General features: G+C 49.7%; 1 protein-coding gene across 2 annotated transcripts in view; it reads left to right on the forward strand.

The window, feature by feature from the left end:
- The window catches only part of B4GALT6 (beta-1,4-galactosyltransferase 6), a 69,504-nt gene that overhangs the window by 26,810 nt on the left and 25,429 nt on the right, over positions 1–17,265 (forward strand). For both annotated transcript variants that reach the window (XM_061130706.1, XM_061130707.1), the window contains one exon: positions 3,187–3,300. In XM_061130706.1, the coding sequence (XP_060986689.1) occupies positions 3,187–3,300 (114 nt within the window). The remainder of the gene's footprint in view (positions 1–3,186; positions 3,301–17,265) is intronic.

Below are 17,265 nucleotides of genomic sequence, written 5' to 3' on the forward strand. Positions count from 1 at the left end.
GTCATTTTAGCATGAAAATAAAAAGTGAAAACAGTCCTCCAGCCCTCCCGTTGACACGAGACTCCCCAAAGGGAGCCCTGTTAACAGTCTGTTTTGCAGAGACGTCTGGAGAGCTCTGTGACTTGTATGTGGATTTTAGAGTCAGAGTCTGCGGCTAAGATAAGGGGCCGGGGCTTTAATGACAAGAATTAATAAATTATGTATAGTAAGAAAATGCTCTTATTTAAATTTATATGGCATTAAGAAATTACTTTGGGATTGTGTGTTAATATTTATCTTCTTCGGGATTATAAGAAAATGGGCCTTTGGAACACAGAAAGGCAGTGGACTCCCAGGGACAAGCTTATTTATCTTCTATTTTCAGCTCCTACAAATGCACAGTATAGAGTAGTTGCTTGGCTGGCATAGTTTGAGTCCCCATAAAAGGAGAAAAGTTTTTTGTTTTTTTTTTTAAGTAGAAATTTGATACATATATCTAGATATATAGTTTTTAAAGGATTTTTAAAAAAGAACCTTATTGGATTTCTGACACTTATTTCAGAACTTCCCAGGTGACGCTAGTGGTAAAAAAACCCACCTGCCATTGCAGGAGATAAGGATTTGTTTGGGTTGGGAAGATCTACTGGAGAAGGAAATGGCGATCCACTCTGTATTCTTGCCTGGAGAATCCCATGAACAGAGGGGGCTGGTAGGCTACAGTCCATGGGGTCACAAAAAGACACGGGATTGAAGTGCCTTGGCACGCACACTTATGTCATGTTTAGTATCTTTAAATCTTTCGGTATCTATGGATGAGATACAGGTGTGGCCTCCTAGAGGGGTTTGTTTCTGTGGTTTTTGTCTGTCCTTGCATATATTGGCATAAAAACTGCTAATGTCTGCTGAACCCTTCTGCCCTCTGTCTTGGAGGGCCTTCCTTACCAAATACACTGCAGGCTTCCCTGGAGAAAGGCATGAGCTGGGGAGGACTTTGTTACTGGGACTTTCTCACTTTCCGATGGAAAAGGTCTTAGCCATTGTACCATCACTGGGCCCTATTTGTCATGTTGAGGTTTTCTGGTAATACACTTACCTTCAAACTTGACTGACAACTTGCCAAATTCATGAGGGGTTTCCACTTATTCACAAGGGGTTCTGGTCTGCAGGGCCCTTCCAGCAGGTAGGCCTGAAGGTGGGGTGTGTGTCTTTGCTCCAGAGTGTCTTCCTGGCTCCCTGGCTGCATTTCCATCTACTGTGTGTGTGTGTTTTTTAAGAATGTCTTCAGTTTACTTTGTTATTTATTTATTGGTCACACCTGTGGCTTGCAGGATCTTTGTTCCCTTACCAGGGATTGAACCTGGGCCCCTGGCAGTGAAAGCAAGAAATCTTAACCACTGATCACCAGGTCATTCCCTTCATCTGTTGTATTTTGATGATGCATGAATGTTTATGTTAGGTCATGATATGGACCAGAGATGTTTAGGTTTCTTTGATTCTTCTCATGTGCTTCATATTTAATTTCCAGGAGTCTGCGGTGAGAAGGTTTAACTTTTGCAGTTCAGTAAGCCTGTGATTTTGACCCTCAGTCTTGTGCTTGCTGATTACTGGCAGGCAGACCTCCCTTTTAAGTCATACGTCCATTTTCCCCTTTCCTAACTCTCTTCTTGCTGGCCAGTTCTTATAGGAATGCCTTTTTCATTAGAGCAGATTACTGAGGACTGAAATAAAGTCTTCACATTTTCCAAAGTGGCTGCTGGAACTTCATTTCCTGTGGGTACAGAGTTTGTGATCCAGAAGACAGACAGTGGTGTAATCAGCCGTTTCCATTTCTCGTCTCTTACTCACTGCTTGCTGGTCTCATCCTCTTAGACCAGCTTCCTCTTGCATAGCAGGAAGCTAGCAGGTCATGGTTCCCAGATTTGCTTCTCAGAACTTCTCAGAACTTTGTTCCAGAAAGGGACTGAGATGTCATCTTCTTGGTTCTAAGTTAAAAAATTCCTAAGGCTCTTGATTGTTCCAGATTGAGGGGCTCATTTCTAAAGCAGTCACTCATAGCTGAAGTTCCTGGATATGCATATGGACTTGGGGTTGTTCTGAGCACTTTGTACGCTTATGTTTCTGAAATCTGAAAATGACAACACGAGGCAGGTGCAGAAGAGAAGCTTTTCTTCTCTTGCTTTGTACCACCAAGCTAGTGCTTGTTGGTGCAGGATTTGAACTCAGTACTTGATTTTGGCACTCTAAACCAGTACCTCTGTGTTCCATAATTTGCTGACTCTAAAAATAATAGACCTAATGCAATAATAGTTCCAGGGTGCTCCAGAAACTGCAGCCCACGGGTTGGGTATGACTAATTTAAGGCTTTTAATTGGGCTGTATTGCAGAAGTCAGTTGAGTGGGTAAATCTCAGTTTCTTAAGTGTGAGGCGGTGAGAAAACATTACTCCCACCGTCTGCTCCCTGTGGCTGCACATGCAGCGTGCTGTGGCCATGTGGGTGTCCAGAGCACCCTGGGCTGCCTGAGAGTGGAGATGATCCTCCTGCAGCACTTTCTTTATATATATATTAATATATATATATTACTGTATTTTATTTTTGGCCGTGCTGGGTCTTCATTGCTGCACGTGGGCTTTCTCTAGTGGTGGCAAGCAGGGGCTGCTCTTCGTGGCGGTGCACGGGCTTCTCATTGTGGTGGCTCCTTTGGCCAGGGGGTTAAGAGTCTCCCTGCCAGTGCAGGGGACACCGGTTCGATGCCTGGTCGGGGAAGACCCCACTGCCGCAGGGCAGTAAGCCCGTGCACCACAACTGCTGAGCCCACGCTCTCACACCCCTGCTATACTTTCACTCCCCCTTTGCATCTAGCTCGGCTGGGGGAGGGATGGGAGCAGGTGTTTTCTGCTGGTCGCAGATGAGTCTGCTGTGTGTGTGTGTACACGCACGGATCCGGCCGCTCCTCTCCCAGACGCGTCCCAGGGTCCCCGGGGAAATCATGCTGAGAGGTCCCTTCTGGCAGCCGTGAAGGGTGAACGGGAGAGCAGTCCCGGCAGGTGTACTTTGCTTTTCCATCGTTCTTTCTAGATAATTACCTCTTAAGTGCTGCTGCGGATCGCAGAGTGTAGTCTTTACACAGTGACAGCGACATATTTCATACTAGGAGCAAAGCAAAAGGCAATTTTTTGGTCGTAACTTTTTTCTCTCTCTCTCTAAGATTATCCTGAAGGCAATAATTCAAGTGATTATCTCGTTCAAACAACAACATATCTTCCGGAAAACTTCACATATTCACCATACCTCCCCTGCCCAGAAAAACTGCCTTACATGCGTAAGTTTCATCTCGTTTTCACTTCAACTGTGTGCTTGTATTATAATAACATAATAAAATTCACATGGTTTGAGCACACCACACTCAGGTCATTATCAGGATGCTCATGTTCATATCGTGTAGCATGTCATTATATTTGACTTTTGGGGGGTGCAGAGCAATTTTTTGTAGGAGGGAGGAGGATTGAAAAACTGAAGAAAAGCTTTTCACTTGCGCAGAAATAACCTCTGTTGTGAGTTTCATGTGTATTCTTAAAATTACTCTTAGAGTGCTTTTAATATCTTTTATATAGATAAAGCCTTTGAAATATTCTAATTTTCTAAGAATTTATATAAATGGTTTTAAAATCGCATTTTTTTCTCTAACTTGCTTTCTTAGTTATTTTTTGAGAACTGTCCATGTTGATACATAGAGATCTATTCATTGTCATTAACTATTGTACAGTATAAAAAAGTGAACTGTGTGTGTGTGTGTGCTCAGTCGTGTCCGACCCTTTGGACTGTAGCCCTTCAGGCTCCTCTGTCCATGGGATTTTTCAGGCAAGAATACTAGAGTGGGTGGCCATGTCCTCCTCCAGTGGATCTTCCCGACCCTGGGATCAAACCTGCATCTCCTGTGTTTCCTGCGTTGCAGGTGGATTATTTACCACCGAGCCATTGGGGAAGCCCACTGTATAGTTTATTTTTGGATAAATGTATGATATTTCATTTACCTTTCTCTCTGATGAAAATTTAGTTTGTTTCTAATATTTTGCTATCACAAAGCAGTGCTGTAAGGACACCAGGCATTTCTTTGTGCCTAGAAGCGTAATTGCTGGGCTGACTGGCGAGGTTGCACTCCACAGCAGCGATACCCGTTAATATCCCCAGGAGCAAACCACGAATGCATCACTCTGATACTGATGGACTTTTAAGATTTTTGCCTTTCTTTTTTTTTTGAAATAATTATACGTTTATTATATGATTACAATGAATATAGTTACATAAATTCCCCATGGGGTCCTATTGAATTACATAGAATTTTTTTAACCGAAGCACTAAAAACATTAGAATAGAATGATGGCTGTTTTATATACATAAATTCTGCTGAAGAAAACACTTTTATTTGTTTCTTTTTTGTTTTTAGATTTTAAGATTTTTGCCTTGTTTTGTTTTTGATTTTTGCCTTTCTTATGGATAAAACATTTTTTGCTATTATGGTAAATTTAAAAAGGTATCTTGTCTAAATTACTTTTCTTTATTACTAGCGGCCTTGAGTGACTCTTCCTGAGTTTGTGAATAGTTTTGAATTTTCTCTCCTGTGACTCAGTCACTGCTTTATTGGTTCCTTATTGTTTAGTGGGAGTTCTTTATGTATATTCTAGTGGTGTCCTACTGTCTGCTATTTGTATTGTAATTGGCTCGTCTTTTCATTTTGTTTATGGAGTCATTTATTTTAAAATTTTGTTTCTAAGTGTATCAATCACATTAAGGCTTTCACTTCTCTTGGTCTCAAGCAAGCTTTTCTTGTTACCCAAAAGCCATACAAATACTCTCTCATTTACTTCTAATAATTTTGTTTTATATTTTTGTGTATAATATGAGGTAACGTCAAGATACTGTATTTTAAATATGTTTTTTTCAAAATTATGAAGATAATACATTATCATTAAAAAAAAAAAAAAAAGCTCTATAGTCACTCAGAAGCCACAGAGCTGTTAGTTGCAATTTTTCATTGTTTGTGTCTGCACGCACCACCCCACCCCCCCCCCCCGATTTTAAGCATACTTCATACATATAAGTTAGTATCATGATCTCTATATAGTTAAAATTTAAATAAACATTATTTTGAACATTTTGAACAATATAAATAATCATTATTTTGAATTGCTTATTTTTAATGTCCTAAGTGTGTTTTTTATGTCTTTATATAACTTTTCTTTATTGAGGAAGTTGACCTGTCTTCAGTGTATTTTTGATAGATACTATATAACTATAAAAGTAAGATTCACCTTTTATTATCATCTAAGGCCATGGTTCTCACACTTTAGGGTGCATTAGAATCTCTGGACTGTCTTGTAAACTGCATATTTCTGTGCCCAACCGTCAGCGTTTTGGTTGGTAGATGTGGAGTGGGGTCTGAGAAGTTTCATTTCTAGCAAGCTCCCAGGTCACATTGATGTTGGTGATCCTTGGGTCACAGACTCACTGATCTGTAGCCTGGGGAGCTTTTATAATTCTTGGGCCCAACCCCTGAGTTTCTGATTTTTATTAACTGGATGTAGGGCCTCCGTTTTTTTTTTGTTAATTTATTTATCTTTGGCTGTGCTGGGTTTTTGTCGCTGTGAGGGCTTTTCTCTGGTTGCGGCGAGCGGGGGCTGTCCTTGCTGCAGTGCTTGGGCTTCTCACTGCGGCGGCTCCTCTCACTGCAGAGCGCAGGCCCTGGGGTGCTGCGTGTGCGCTCAGTCGCTGGGGCTCCTGGGCTCCAGAGTGCAGGCCCTGGGGCGCTGCGTGTGCACTCAGTTGCTGGGGCTCCTGGGCTCCAGAGCGCAGGCCCTGGGGCGCTGCGTGTGCACTCAGTTGCTGGGGCTCCTGGGCTCCAGAGTGCAGGCCCTGGGGCGCTGCGTGTGCGCTCAGTCGTTGGGGCTCCTCTCACTGCAGAGCACAGGCCCTGGGGTGCTGCGTGTGCGCTCAGTCGTTGGGGCTCCTCTCACTGCAGAGTGCAGGCCCTGGGGTGCTGCGTGTGCGCTCAGTCGCTGGGGCTCCTCTCACTGCAGAGCGCAGGCCCTGGGGCGCTGCGTGTGCACTCAGTTGCTGGGGCTCCTGGGCTCCAGAGTGCAGGCCCTGGGGCGCTGCGTGTGCGCTCAGTCGCTGGGGCTCCTGGGCTCCAGAGTGCAGGCCCTGGGGTGCTGAGTGTGTGCTCAGTCGCTGGGGCTCCTCTCACTGCAGAGTGCAGGCCCTGGGGCGCTGCGTGTGCACTCAGTTGCTGGGGCTCCTGGGCTCCAGAGCGCAGGCCCTGGGGCGCTGCGTGTGCGCTCAGTCGCTGGGGCTCCTGGGCTCCAGAGTGCAGGCCCTGGGGCGCTGCGTGTGCACTCAGTCGCTGGGGCTCCTGGGCTCCAGAGTGCAGGCCCTGGGGTGCTGAGTGTGTGCTCAGTCGCTGGTGCTCCTCTCACTGCAGAGCGCAGGCCCTGGGGCGCTGCGTGTGCACTCAGTTGCTGGGGCTCCTGGGCTCCAGAGTGCAGGCCCTGGGGCGCTGCGTGTGCACTCAGTTGCTGGGGCTCCTGGGCTCCAGAGCGCAGGCCCTGGGGCGCTGCGTGTGCACTCAGTTGCTGGGGCTCCTGGGCTCCAGAGTGCAGGCCCTGGGGCGCTGCGTGTGCGCTCAGTTGCTGGGGCTCCTGGGCTCCAGAGCGCAGGCCCTGGGGTGCTGCGTGTGCGCTCAGTCGTTGGGGCTCCTCTCACTGCAGAGCGCAGGCCCTGGGGTGCTGCGTGTGCGCTCAGTCGTTGGGGCTCCTCTCACTGCAGAGTGCAGGCCCTGGGGTGCTGCGTGTGCGCTCAGTCGTTGGGGCTCCTCTCACTGCAGAGTGCAGGCCCTGGGGTGCTGCGTGTGCGCTCAGTCGCTGGGGCTCCTGGGCTCCAGAGCGCAGGCCCTGGGGTGCTGCGTGTGCGCTCAGTCGTTGGGGCTCCTCTCACTGCAGAGCACAGGCCCTGGGGCGCTGCGTGTGCGCTCAGTCGCTGGTGCTCCTCTCACTGCAGAGCGCAGGCCCTGGGGTGCTGCGTGTGCGCTCAGTCGTTGGGGCTCCTCTCACTGCAGAGCGCAGGCCCTGGGGTGCTGCGTGTGCGCTCAGTCGTTGGGGCTCCTCTCACTGCAGAGCGCAGGCCCTGGGGTGCTGCGTGTGCGCTCAGTCGCTGGGGCTCCTGGGCTCCAGAGTGCAGGCCCTGGGGCGCTGTGTGTGTGCTCAGTCGCTGGGGCTCCTGGGCTCCAGAGAGCAGGCTCAGTCGTTGCGGCACACGGGTTTAGTTGCCTTCGACATGCAGGGTCTTCCTGGACCAGGGATCGAACTGATGTCTCGTGCACTGGCAAGTGGATCCTTTACTGCCGAGCCATCAGGGAAGCCTGGGGCCTCAGTATTGGTTTTTTCCTTAAATTTCAGTTGATTCTAGTATTGTAACCTCCTTTACTGTCCCATAATAGGGACTGAAGCTGTGGTTTTTGTCCCTATATATTGTCCACTTTGTCATTGCAGTTTAGGCCTTCTAAAAATGAATGTTTCTGTCTGTGCAGTGCTGAAACTACTGGGTGATGCTCTGTTGAAATATTGATTACAATAATTTCATTTTCATAATTTGCATATTCAGGAGTTGACAGTTTTAGGAAGTCTTTCTGTTCTTGGTTTAGCTGCCACTTTCTTAATTAGTGCTTTGTGGGTGCTAATTGAAGTCCTGTTTTGGAGTGCCTGCCGGCCAGGCCGTCCTGTCCCCCGTCCTCTCCCCTCCCCGTCCCCCAGCCCCGTAACTCGTGAACGCTCCTGTCACTGGCTTGAAAGATGGTGTCACGGCTGCACCTCCCTGCCTTTCGCGGAATGTCTTGATGTGCCTGCTCGTTCCCTCTGCTTCCATCAGTCTTGCATTCTTTTGCAGAGGAGGATTCACATCAATTTGTCCAGCCACCTTTTCACAGAAGGACTCCTCAGGGCTCTGCTGGCTTTGGGTCCAGCTCCAGTCCCTTGTCCAGTTAGCTGTGGCCAGCATGATGGGACGTTTAATAGAAGATCTGGTCACATGCAGAAACTCTTGAGGAGGGGGCCACGGGCACAGCCACCACACATTGAGGCTTCTGCCAAGAGGGCTGGCGTGAGCCGCCCTGGAGACCCCCTTACTAGCCATGTGACCACTGCACAGCGGAGCCTCAGTTTGCCTGTCTGTAAAATCTGGAATCGTATGTCAGCATCATGAGGATAAAGAGAAGCACAGCACCTGAAGCTTGGCTATTGTAATTTGCTATTCCCTGGGCTCCTGGGCTCCAGAGTGCAGGCCCTGGGGCGCTGCGTGTGCGCTCAGTCGCTGGGGCTCCTCTCACTGCAGAGCGCAGGCCCTGGGGCGCTGCGTGTGCGCTCAGTTGCTGGGGCTCCTCTCACTGCAGAGCGCAGGCCCTGGGGCGCTGCGTGTGCGCTCAGTTGCTGGGGCTCCTGGGCTCCAGAGTGCAGGCCCTCTCCTTTTCCTCATTTCTTTGAATGATGGAGCCAGATTTTACAGTGATAAGGGGAGTAAGAAACCTAGGAGAAATGTATAGAGTGAAGGCATTTATTTTTACTTACCTATGCATCCTTAAATTTTTTTTTTTAATTAGCAGATTTTTTTCCCATCAATGACAGAGAAAAGCATAATAAAATACCTAATTATAAATATCATGTCATAATGTCACACAAAGTGATTGAATCCCATACCTCCCCAAATAATAGTTAAGGCAAGGCTGTGTAAAAAAATGAGTTACTTAGATGAAAACCATTCAGGTAGGAATGATACTGAATTTCCCTGTAATCACTGAAAATAAGGTTAGAGCTTAAAATTGGAGTTTGATTATCTGGCTGTCTTTTTTGATTTTTACTGGCACTTGATTACCATAAAGATAAAGAGTGAACTTCTCCAGTTGGAATTCACGTACAGTTGACTGCATGGGTTTCAGCATTTATTTCACATTCAGTCAATTACATTATAAAATCTATTTTAGATGTTATTTATACAATATGAGTGAATACTTCTTTATTGTTAGGGTTTATAGATTCTCCAGAGGGCAAATCCACTTCCAGCTTTATTAAATTTGCGGGAGACTCTCCATACTAACCTGGAGAGGGAAATGGCAACACACCCCAGTGTTCTTGCCTGGAGAATTCCATGGAAAGAAGGGAGCCTGGCAGGCTCTAGTCCATGGGGTCGCATAGAGTCAGACACGACTGAGCGCCTGAGCAAGCACTCCGTACTAATAATATTCACTTTATCTGGAGCTGTAAAATAATGCTTAGTATGGATGTTTTGATTTTTCTGTGTGAGGTTAGTGATGGAAAATGTCAGCTGTGCACTCTGCATTAAAATGAAGACAGACTTACCTGTAGATTTCCTGTCATTCAATTTCTATTCAAAGAGAGTGCCTCTGTAGTGACCCCTTAATGCATTTTGTCCGTAGCATTTTTGGAATAGTTGCCTTTGTGGTTTAACGTTGATAGTTTCTATGGTTGCTAGCCTTAGGACCACAACAAAAGCCACAAGCACTTTTTGAGATGAGTTTAAATAGTTCAAATGAAAAATCAGAGAGGGAAAAGATAAGCGAATAAACTTCAGACAAGCTCGAGTAATGCTTACGGTCACAAACCGTCATGCCTGTGTTTATCGTAGACAAAAGCCCTGGGAGCCGCTGCAGAGTCGTGAGCCGCCTGCAGCAGGGCCTCTGTTGTTCAGCGGGACTGGTGGGGAGAAACACGGCTGAGTACGTGCCTGCCAGCTGAGCAGGCGACACCCAGAGAAGGGGTTCTGTAAGGAAAGAGACTTCAGAGAGAGGGGGCACGCTGCAAGTGGGGCTCGCAGGGTGGTTTAGTAGGTAGCTGAGGGGGCAGTTTGCGGGCACAGGAGGCTGTGTGTGCTGAGAGCGGGGAGTGGTCGGCTGTGACTGGGGTGGGTGTGTAGTGGGGCGTGTGAGAGGCGAGGCTGCCCGGCAAGGTGTAGTGGTCGCAGTAGTGTCAGGCGCTCAGCCGTGTCTCACTCTGCGACCCCATGGACTGTGGCCCTCCAGGCTTCTCTGTCCATGGAATTCTCCAGGCAAGAATACTGGAGTGGGTTGCCATTCCCTTCTCCAGGGGATCTTCCCAACCCAGGGTCTTCTGCATTGCAGGCAGATTCTTTACTGTCTGAGCCACTGTGTAGAGGACTCACCAGTCCGAGGGCTGCCTGGGTCCCGTGAATCACGGGGCATCAACGAGGTGGGCGTCGGGGAAGCAGAGCCCTGAGCGTGTGTGCAGAGGGTTGACTTCCAGCCGGGAGTGCATCTCTAAGCGTGTGGGGTTTTCCAAGAGTCCAGGGACAGAAAAGGGTAAAACAAAGCAGAAAACAGTACTTTGGGAAATGTAACCTTTACCTGCTTTCAGTCGATACATGGTGGGACTAGGACGGGACTTCGGAAAGATGCTTCTGATGAGCAGTTGAGAATGAATAAAGAGTGGGGAGGTGACAGGGTCTGAAAGAGCCGCACGGAGCTCCCCGCATGGCCTGGAGGAGCGGCTGGGGTACGTGCTGGGTGGTGGTGCTGAAGAAAAGAGAGATACTTTTGGTCCGATATGGTGACCAGCTGAGGGATCAGGGTCGATTTCCAGGTTTTGGCTCAGTGGTGGTTAACTGAAAGGCGAATTGCAGGAGAAACCGCACACTTGGAGAATGGGGAAGTGAATGAGTTCGGTGTTGGGCTTGTTCTGTTGAAAGCTCAGGAGACTTTGTTTGGGGTCTGAATTTTTTCAGAGATATCTGGGCTGGAGATGGTAGCAAGTGAGCCTGGAAGAAGGCTGCATATGAGTGGGCCCTTGGAGAACATCAGAGTCCGAGGGTCAGCAAAGAAGGAAAAGAAGCCAGGGACGGTGGCGGTGGGAAGGGGGCGGTCAGGGGACGTGTCCCGAAGGACAAGGAGAGGGTTCCGCCTTGTCCCATACCTCGGAGCAGTAGAGGGGGGGTCTGTGAGAGGCTGGGCACGTCTCACACTCACGGGACCACAGTCAGCATGATTTCAGTGGGGTGGTGACGTGAGAAGCCAGGTATCCTGTCCTGAGAAGGCCAGGTATCCTGACCCAGAAGTGTGTAAAAACTAGTTGGTTTAAAACAAGTTCAGGACTTCCCTGGCGGTCCAGTAGTTAGGACTCAGCGCTTCCATGCAGCGGGGTGCAAGTTCAACCCTTGGTCAGGGAACTAAGATCCTTACACGCCTCCGGTCACGACCAAAAAGAGCGAAGCAAACAAAGCAAAGCAGTTTTGTGGGAAGGGGAAGGAGACTGGGGGGAAGGAGTCTGTGGATGAGGTGGTGTTAAGGGAAGAAGGATTTAGGAAGAGATGGACTTAAGTGAGTTTTAAGCGCCGTGGGGGAGGACACTGTGGACAGACAGAGATGCGGAGTGCAGGGCAGAGAAGGGAGGTGTCCAGGGAGCCCGGATCCTGGAGAAAGTGACAGGAGACAGGAGTGTGCTCCTGTGGAAGGACAGGGAGGGAGGTAGCAGGGACACCGCCTCCTGCAAGCAGGAGTGAGACCCACTTGGAGATGAGGGGAGAAACGTGGAGGGGGCTCAGCCCTGTTGCTTCTATGTTCCCAGCAGAGCAGAGACCGCGTGCATATGGGGGGAGGGCACGAAGGACGGGCAGCTTGAACCGTGAGAAGTAAATATTTAAAAAGTAGTTGTGGGGAATGCAAAGTGGAGTCAATAAATCATACATTAAAAGATGCTGAACTTACCTGTTAACCAAGAGACCCCTCCCCCCACAGGGGTGGTCAGAAGCTACAGATAATGTGACTCTTGTTTCTGTTGGAAGCTTATTCTGTTTAAGGCCATCTATTGGATACTGTCACCTCAATGATGAGTTTAATCTGTGTGCTTACTTGGTTTTCTAGGGGGAAGAATTTGAGCATGGAAAATTGTTGATCAGGTGTGGCAGGTCAGAAAGGGAGGGAAAATAACAGTATCTGTGAGTGTCTGGGTGTGTCTTAGTCTGTTCGGGCTGCTAAAACCAAAATACCATAGACTGGGTGGCTTAAACAACAGATATTATTTCTCAAAGTTTTGGTGGGTGGACATCTGAGTTCAGGGTGTCAGCAGGTTTGATATCTGGTGAGAGCCTGATTGCGGGTTCATCGATGGCTATCTTCTTGCTTGTTATCATGTGGTGGAAGGGCTGAGGGGTCTCTCTGGGGTCTCTTCTATAAGGGCACTAATCCCATTCACGAGGACCTCATCCTCATGATGTAATCACTCCCCAAAGGCCCCGCCTCCTAGTACCATCACATTTGGGGTTAGGATTTTGCCATGTGAATTTGAGGACAGGGGGACCACAAACATTCAGCCCATTTCTCTCAGGTGTGCCATGATCGGGTGAAACTCATGGAGCTGTGTTGCTCTGAGTGTGGGCCAGAGATGATCAGTGTGTGCCAGAAGCAGTGAGGAGGAGGGTTAAAAATGGAGGCCTCTAAGCCAGCAGTCCCCAACCTTTTTGGCACCAGGGGCCAGTTTTATGGAAGACAGTTTTTCCATGGAATGGTGGGGGGATGGTTTCAGCATGATTCAGGCGCGCTACATTTATTGTGCACTTATTTCCATTATTACATCTGCTCCACCTCAGATCATCAGGCATCAGATCCCAGAGGCTGGGGACCCCTGCTCTAAGCCAAAGCCCAGAGCCATAAAGAAAGGTTTCTGGGTTGCCAGCCACAGGATGTAACTTGATTTGGTTTAAGAGGAAAGGGAATCCATAAAGAGGTTATCAGGCAGCCCCAGAAAACCTGGGTGGCTGTGGAGTTTGGTTCAGAGGCTGAGCAGCCAGAGCAAGGCCCAGGCCACTCTGGGAAGCATCTTCTGCCGCCACTTAGCCGGGATCACAGTTCCTACCAGCCCTGCACAGGTCTGGGGACCAGAGGTACCACTCCTGGGGCCGTTGACACCAGAAGCTTCTGCCGTCACTGTGATGTCTGCTTCAGCATCACCATCAGGTGCATCTCATCACTTGACTGCTTCTCTCTGCTGAGAGGTTGGGAGAGAGGTTCTGGCTTCTAATGGGAGGCAAGACTCAACAGTGGGCAGTTGTGCAAGCCCTGGAACGTGTGGCGGTGAAGCTGGATGCCCACAAACGTGGTCCACTTACTGACACAGGAGCTCTGAGGATGGGCCTGAGACCTTCATTCTCAACAGGCAGGCCTGGTGATCTTTAGCCACTCCACCAAAATTAGCAACTGCTTTTCTAGGAGACTGGGGAGACAGAAGAAATGGGGAGACAGCAGAGAGAACTTAAAGCCAGGACTGGCTGCCTTTCAACTCTGACGCTGCCAGTCATTCTAGGTGACAGTGGGGCTCAGGGTGTGAATTCAGAGCTGGGTATTACCAGGAGGATGTCCAGGGAAGGAAGTGAATGTCAGTGAATTTGGCTGCATTTTGGAAGGTAGTTTGGCTAAAAGCCAGAAACTTCAAAGGAGGTAAATTTATGAAAAAAAGAAAGTAATGATTTTTTTATGAAGTGTAGGTATAAATCTGCGGTGTACCTTCTTATTTGCCTCACCCCAACCTTGTGGATCTCAGACAGTAAGCAATGAGCACGGTTTGAGAAGAATAGTGTTTCACTTAAGATGAAGAGTAGGGGTGATGTTCTCAAAAAGACATTGAAGCACAGTATATGGGAAACTTCTCGGCCAGTGTAGGAAATGTGGGTTTAATCCCTGGGTCGGGAAGATCCCCTGGAGGAAGAAATGGCTCCCCACTCCAGTGTTCTTGCCTGGGAAAGCCCATGGACAGAGGAGCCTGGGGGACTGCCGTCCATGGGGTCTCAGAGTGGGACATGACTGAGGGGCTGACACCTCTGCTATGCTGTTCTCCGTAGTGATTATACCAGTTGACCTTCCCGCCAGTAGTGTCGGAGGGTGGGACACTCCTTGAGTGAAACCTGGAGGGGACACCCAGTATGTAAGGAGATGAGAGCGGCCTTGGCGGGCGCCGAGGGAGGACGGACGTGGGGTCCCGACCACAGCCTCCCCTCTCAGGTTCTTTCCCCCGAGGGTGGTTTGGAAACCGTGGCACCACTCGCTCACCTGCGCTGTGCGTCTTCCTGGCCACTCTCTCTGATATGTCCCTTTTCCTTTATTTTCTCTGCACAGAAATAAGTATCTTTCTGATACCACGTGTTGAGTAGCTGGGGCTGGTGTATGAAGTTAAAAGAGGCAGGTTATGACCTGTTTGAATGAAGGGTGGTTGGCAGGGAGCTCCCTCGGCATCTGAGCTTCTGCTCTGGGGAAGTGGCACCCACACGATTGTTGTGATTCAGGGTGCCGTTTCAGTACACCTCACATGGGCAGAAGAGTCACGGGGTTTATTACTCACGGATGCCAGAAACTGGCAGGGGTACGGAGAGCTGGTGGGAGGGCGGTCTGCCGTCCCAGGAGGGTAGAGAGCAGGTACCAGGGATCTGTTGCTTAAAAGGTGGTTGGGGCAGAGGTCACTGAGTCTTCTTGGCCTTAGTTCTAAGTGGTTGTTATTAAAGGGGCCTCTGGAAAAGCAAAGTGGGAGCTTTTTGGCAGGAATCCCAAACTCAACCCCTTATCTGAACGTCCAGACTCAGGATGTGAGCAGGGTTATCACACCGTGAAATGCTGAGGCAGCAGCTCAGGAAAACAAAGGTTGTTTTTCTCATCACAGTTGATCCCGTGATGCCTCAGCATTATTAATCTTCAGGGCAGATCACAGACACTGTGTGGACGGTGGAGATGTTAAAGGCCATTGGCAGGGTGTTGGTCACCCAGCACACGAAACATTTGAGCAAAGCAGAAATGCCATCGGCAGTATCAATAGACAGATGCCAATTTGCAGTCCCATCTGTAGCCACCCACTCCATTATTTGGGGTCCAGCCAAAAAAATAAAGCCCTTGGATAACGTTAGGGTAGGTATTTGATTTAAAAACTCAGGCGAGACTGTGGAATACTAGTACCTGTTGGGCCATCTTTTGAACATTTGTCTGAAGTTTGTGTGGAATTATTGACATACACACAGAGCGGGTGCCCCTTGCAGCACGCACACACCTTCTTCCCGGGCCAGTGAGGACGCCGTTGGTGCTGAAGACTCTCGCCGCCGCCGCTGCCACCTGAAGGCTGGGCTTTGTGCCATGTCCTCGGCCGGGGCGGCTCCCAGGTTGGGTTTTGCTGTAATGACGTGTTGTTTTGTGCCCAGAGCGGTGGCTTCTTGAGTCACCTCAGTCCCACTGAGGGAAGTAGCTGACCTACTCCCAGTGTAATGGCATGGATGTCTCAGGCTTTGAGGTGAGGGGGCAGAAAAGGAATTGGGGGTTTCTGTTCAGTGATGTGGGTGTTCCCAGGGAGACTGAAGGGCCCTGGTGTGAAAACAGGGGTGCAGGGAAGTGGAGGGAAGGAGGAGAAGTCAGGGGTCCTCCCCAGATGGCTGTACTGTGAGACCCAAGATGGCGGGGATTATACTCCTTGGGACCAGGTCTGGGTCCTAGGACTCCATGAGTGTGGTCAGGGCATCCGTACCTGTGCCAGGAAAGGGTCGGGGTAGATGGCCACCGCCAGGAGGTTGTTAAGAAGGATGGTTTCAGTAGTGACCTCTGTTGTCCTACTTGTTACGCCTCATAACAGGGAGCCATGCACTTCTGTTTGGAGCGGTTCCAGGGAAGCAAAGCAATTTGGCCTCCAGTGTCAATGAGAACATCCCACTGGATAATTAGAGAACGGGTGATTGTCCCCCAGAGGAAGGGACAAGTTCAGGGACCTGCAGGGTCCCTAGGGTAGGGTGTTGGCGGCTGTCACTCTCAGAGATCAGGCGTGGGATCCTGGGTTCTGCTTCTGGGGAGTAGCACCGCAAGAGGTGACGGCAGCATTCTCCGGGATGGGACCAGCATCTCCTGAAGAGCACCTGGACAGAGGCATCTAACTTGTGTTCGGCTGTCCCGAGGTTAAGTCACCAGGGACCCCGACCTCCAGAGCTGCAGTACGGAGCCTGTCGCTCATCTCATGAGGGAGGCCGAGATTCTTGCTTCTGTCTCTATTGGCTTGGAAGGGTCTCTTTCTCTGTAAATAGAGCTCAGAATCAGTTCCGAAGACTTCTGAGAGCCAATAGGTGCCCTTCTCCCTCTCCCTTTGAATAAATTTTCCTTAAAAAAAAAAAAAAACCTCTTGCATTTCTATCATGATATAGCTTCTATCATGATATAGGTAGGTGTCTCCGTTCCTCGCTCACACTGGCCATTGCTGGACATTTTGGTATATGCTGCATGGTAGCAAGGAACGCCTGGGGCAGGGGTCGCCTCTTCCCCAACTCCTGTGCTGCCGCCTCCCATTCCAGGGGGTCCCAGTCGACCACCAAGGGGTCGGGGCCCACCTCCACCAGTGCAGCATTAATAGACACATTTGGGAAAGCTCCAGGCACTGAGAATGTAGCCTTCACAACTTGGTATGTGCATATGCCACCAGTAATGCCCAGACCATGAGGATCTTACAAGCTTCCAGTAGTTTTTTCTTTCTTCCTTTTTTTTTTTTTTTAATATTTATTTATTTGACTGTGCCAGGTGTTAGTTGCAGCATGTGGGATCTAGTTCCCTGACCAGGGATTGAACCCGGATCCTCTACATTGGGAGTGTGGAGTCTTAGCCTCTTGACCGCCAGGGAAGGCCCTCTAGTGGTTTTTTCACCTCCTCTGGGGGCTTGGGAGGAGCTGGTACCCAGGGCTTGGGGCCCCACTTTCAGCAACACATGATGCACTTGCCTCCTGGGTGCCATGAAGGCCCTGGTAGAACTGCCCCCCTCAAGGGTTAGAGCAGCTCTCCAAGCTTAGCATCCAGTCCTGACCCAGCAGCGGGGGCCCCGTAGCTGGCCTCCCTCTCTGGCTCCAGGGCGCTCTCCTTGGCTCCTAGAGCCTCAGAGCCTGTGCCTCCGCCCCTGCCCAGGAGAGAGAGAGGCAGAGGCCTACATCCAGCGCCCAGACCTCCACAGGTGGTTGTAGCCGATCACCTCCACACCTGACGCCAGGTGGGGTCTCGTTCAGAGAGTAGGGGGATGCAGAGGTGCTTCAGCCTGGGGGCTGCTGGCCAGCTCTGCGGGGGAATCTGACCCGGCATGGCACCAGCGGTTCGGCAGGGGTGAGGGGCCTTCTCTGCCAAGCCTGGCAGCAGCGACACACGGTGACCCAGAGCTCCGGAGCCGACCTCCGGCCAGCAGTGGTTCCTTCCCCGAGAGGCTGAACAACCTGG

The sequence above is a fragment of the Dama dama genome, chromosome 27 (genome assembly GCF_033118175.1).
Source record: "Dama dama isolate Ldn47 chromosome 27, ASM3311817v1, whole genome shotgun sequence".
NCBI classification, from domain to species: Eukaryota; Metazoa; Chordata; class Mammalia; order Artiodactyla; family Cervidae; genus Dama; species Dama dama.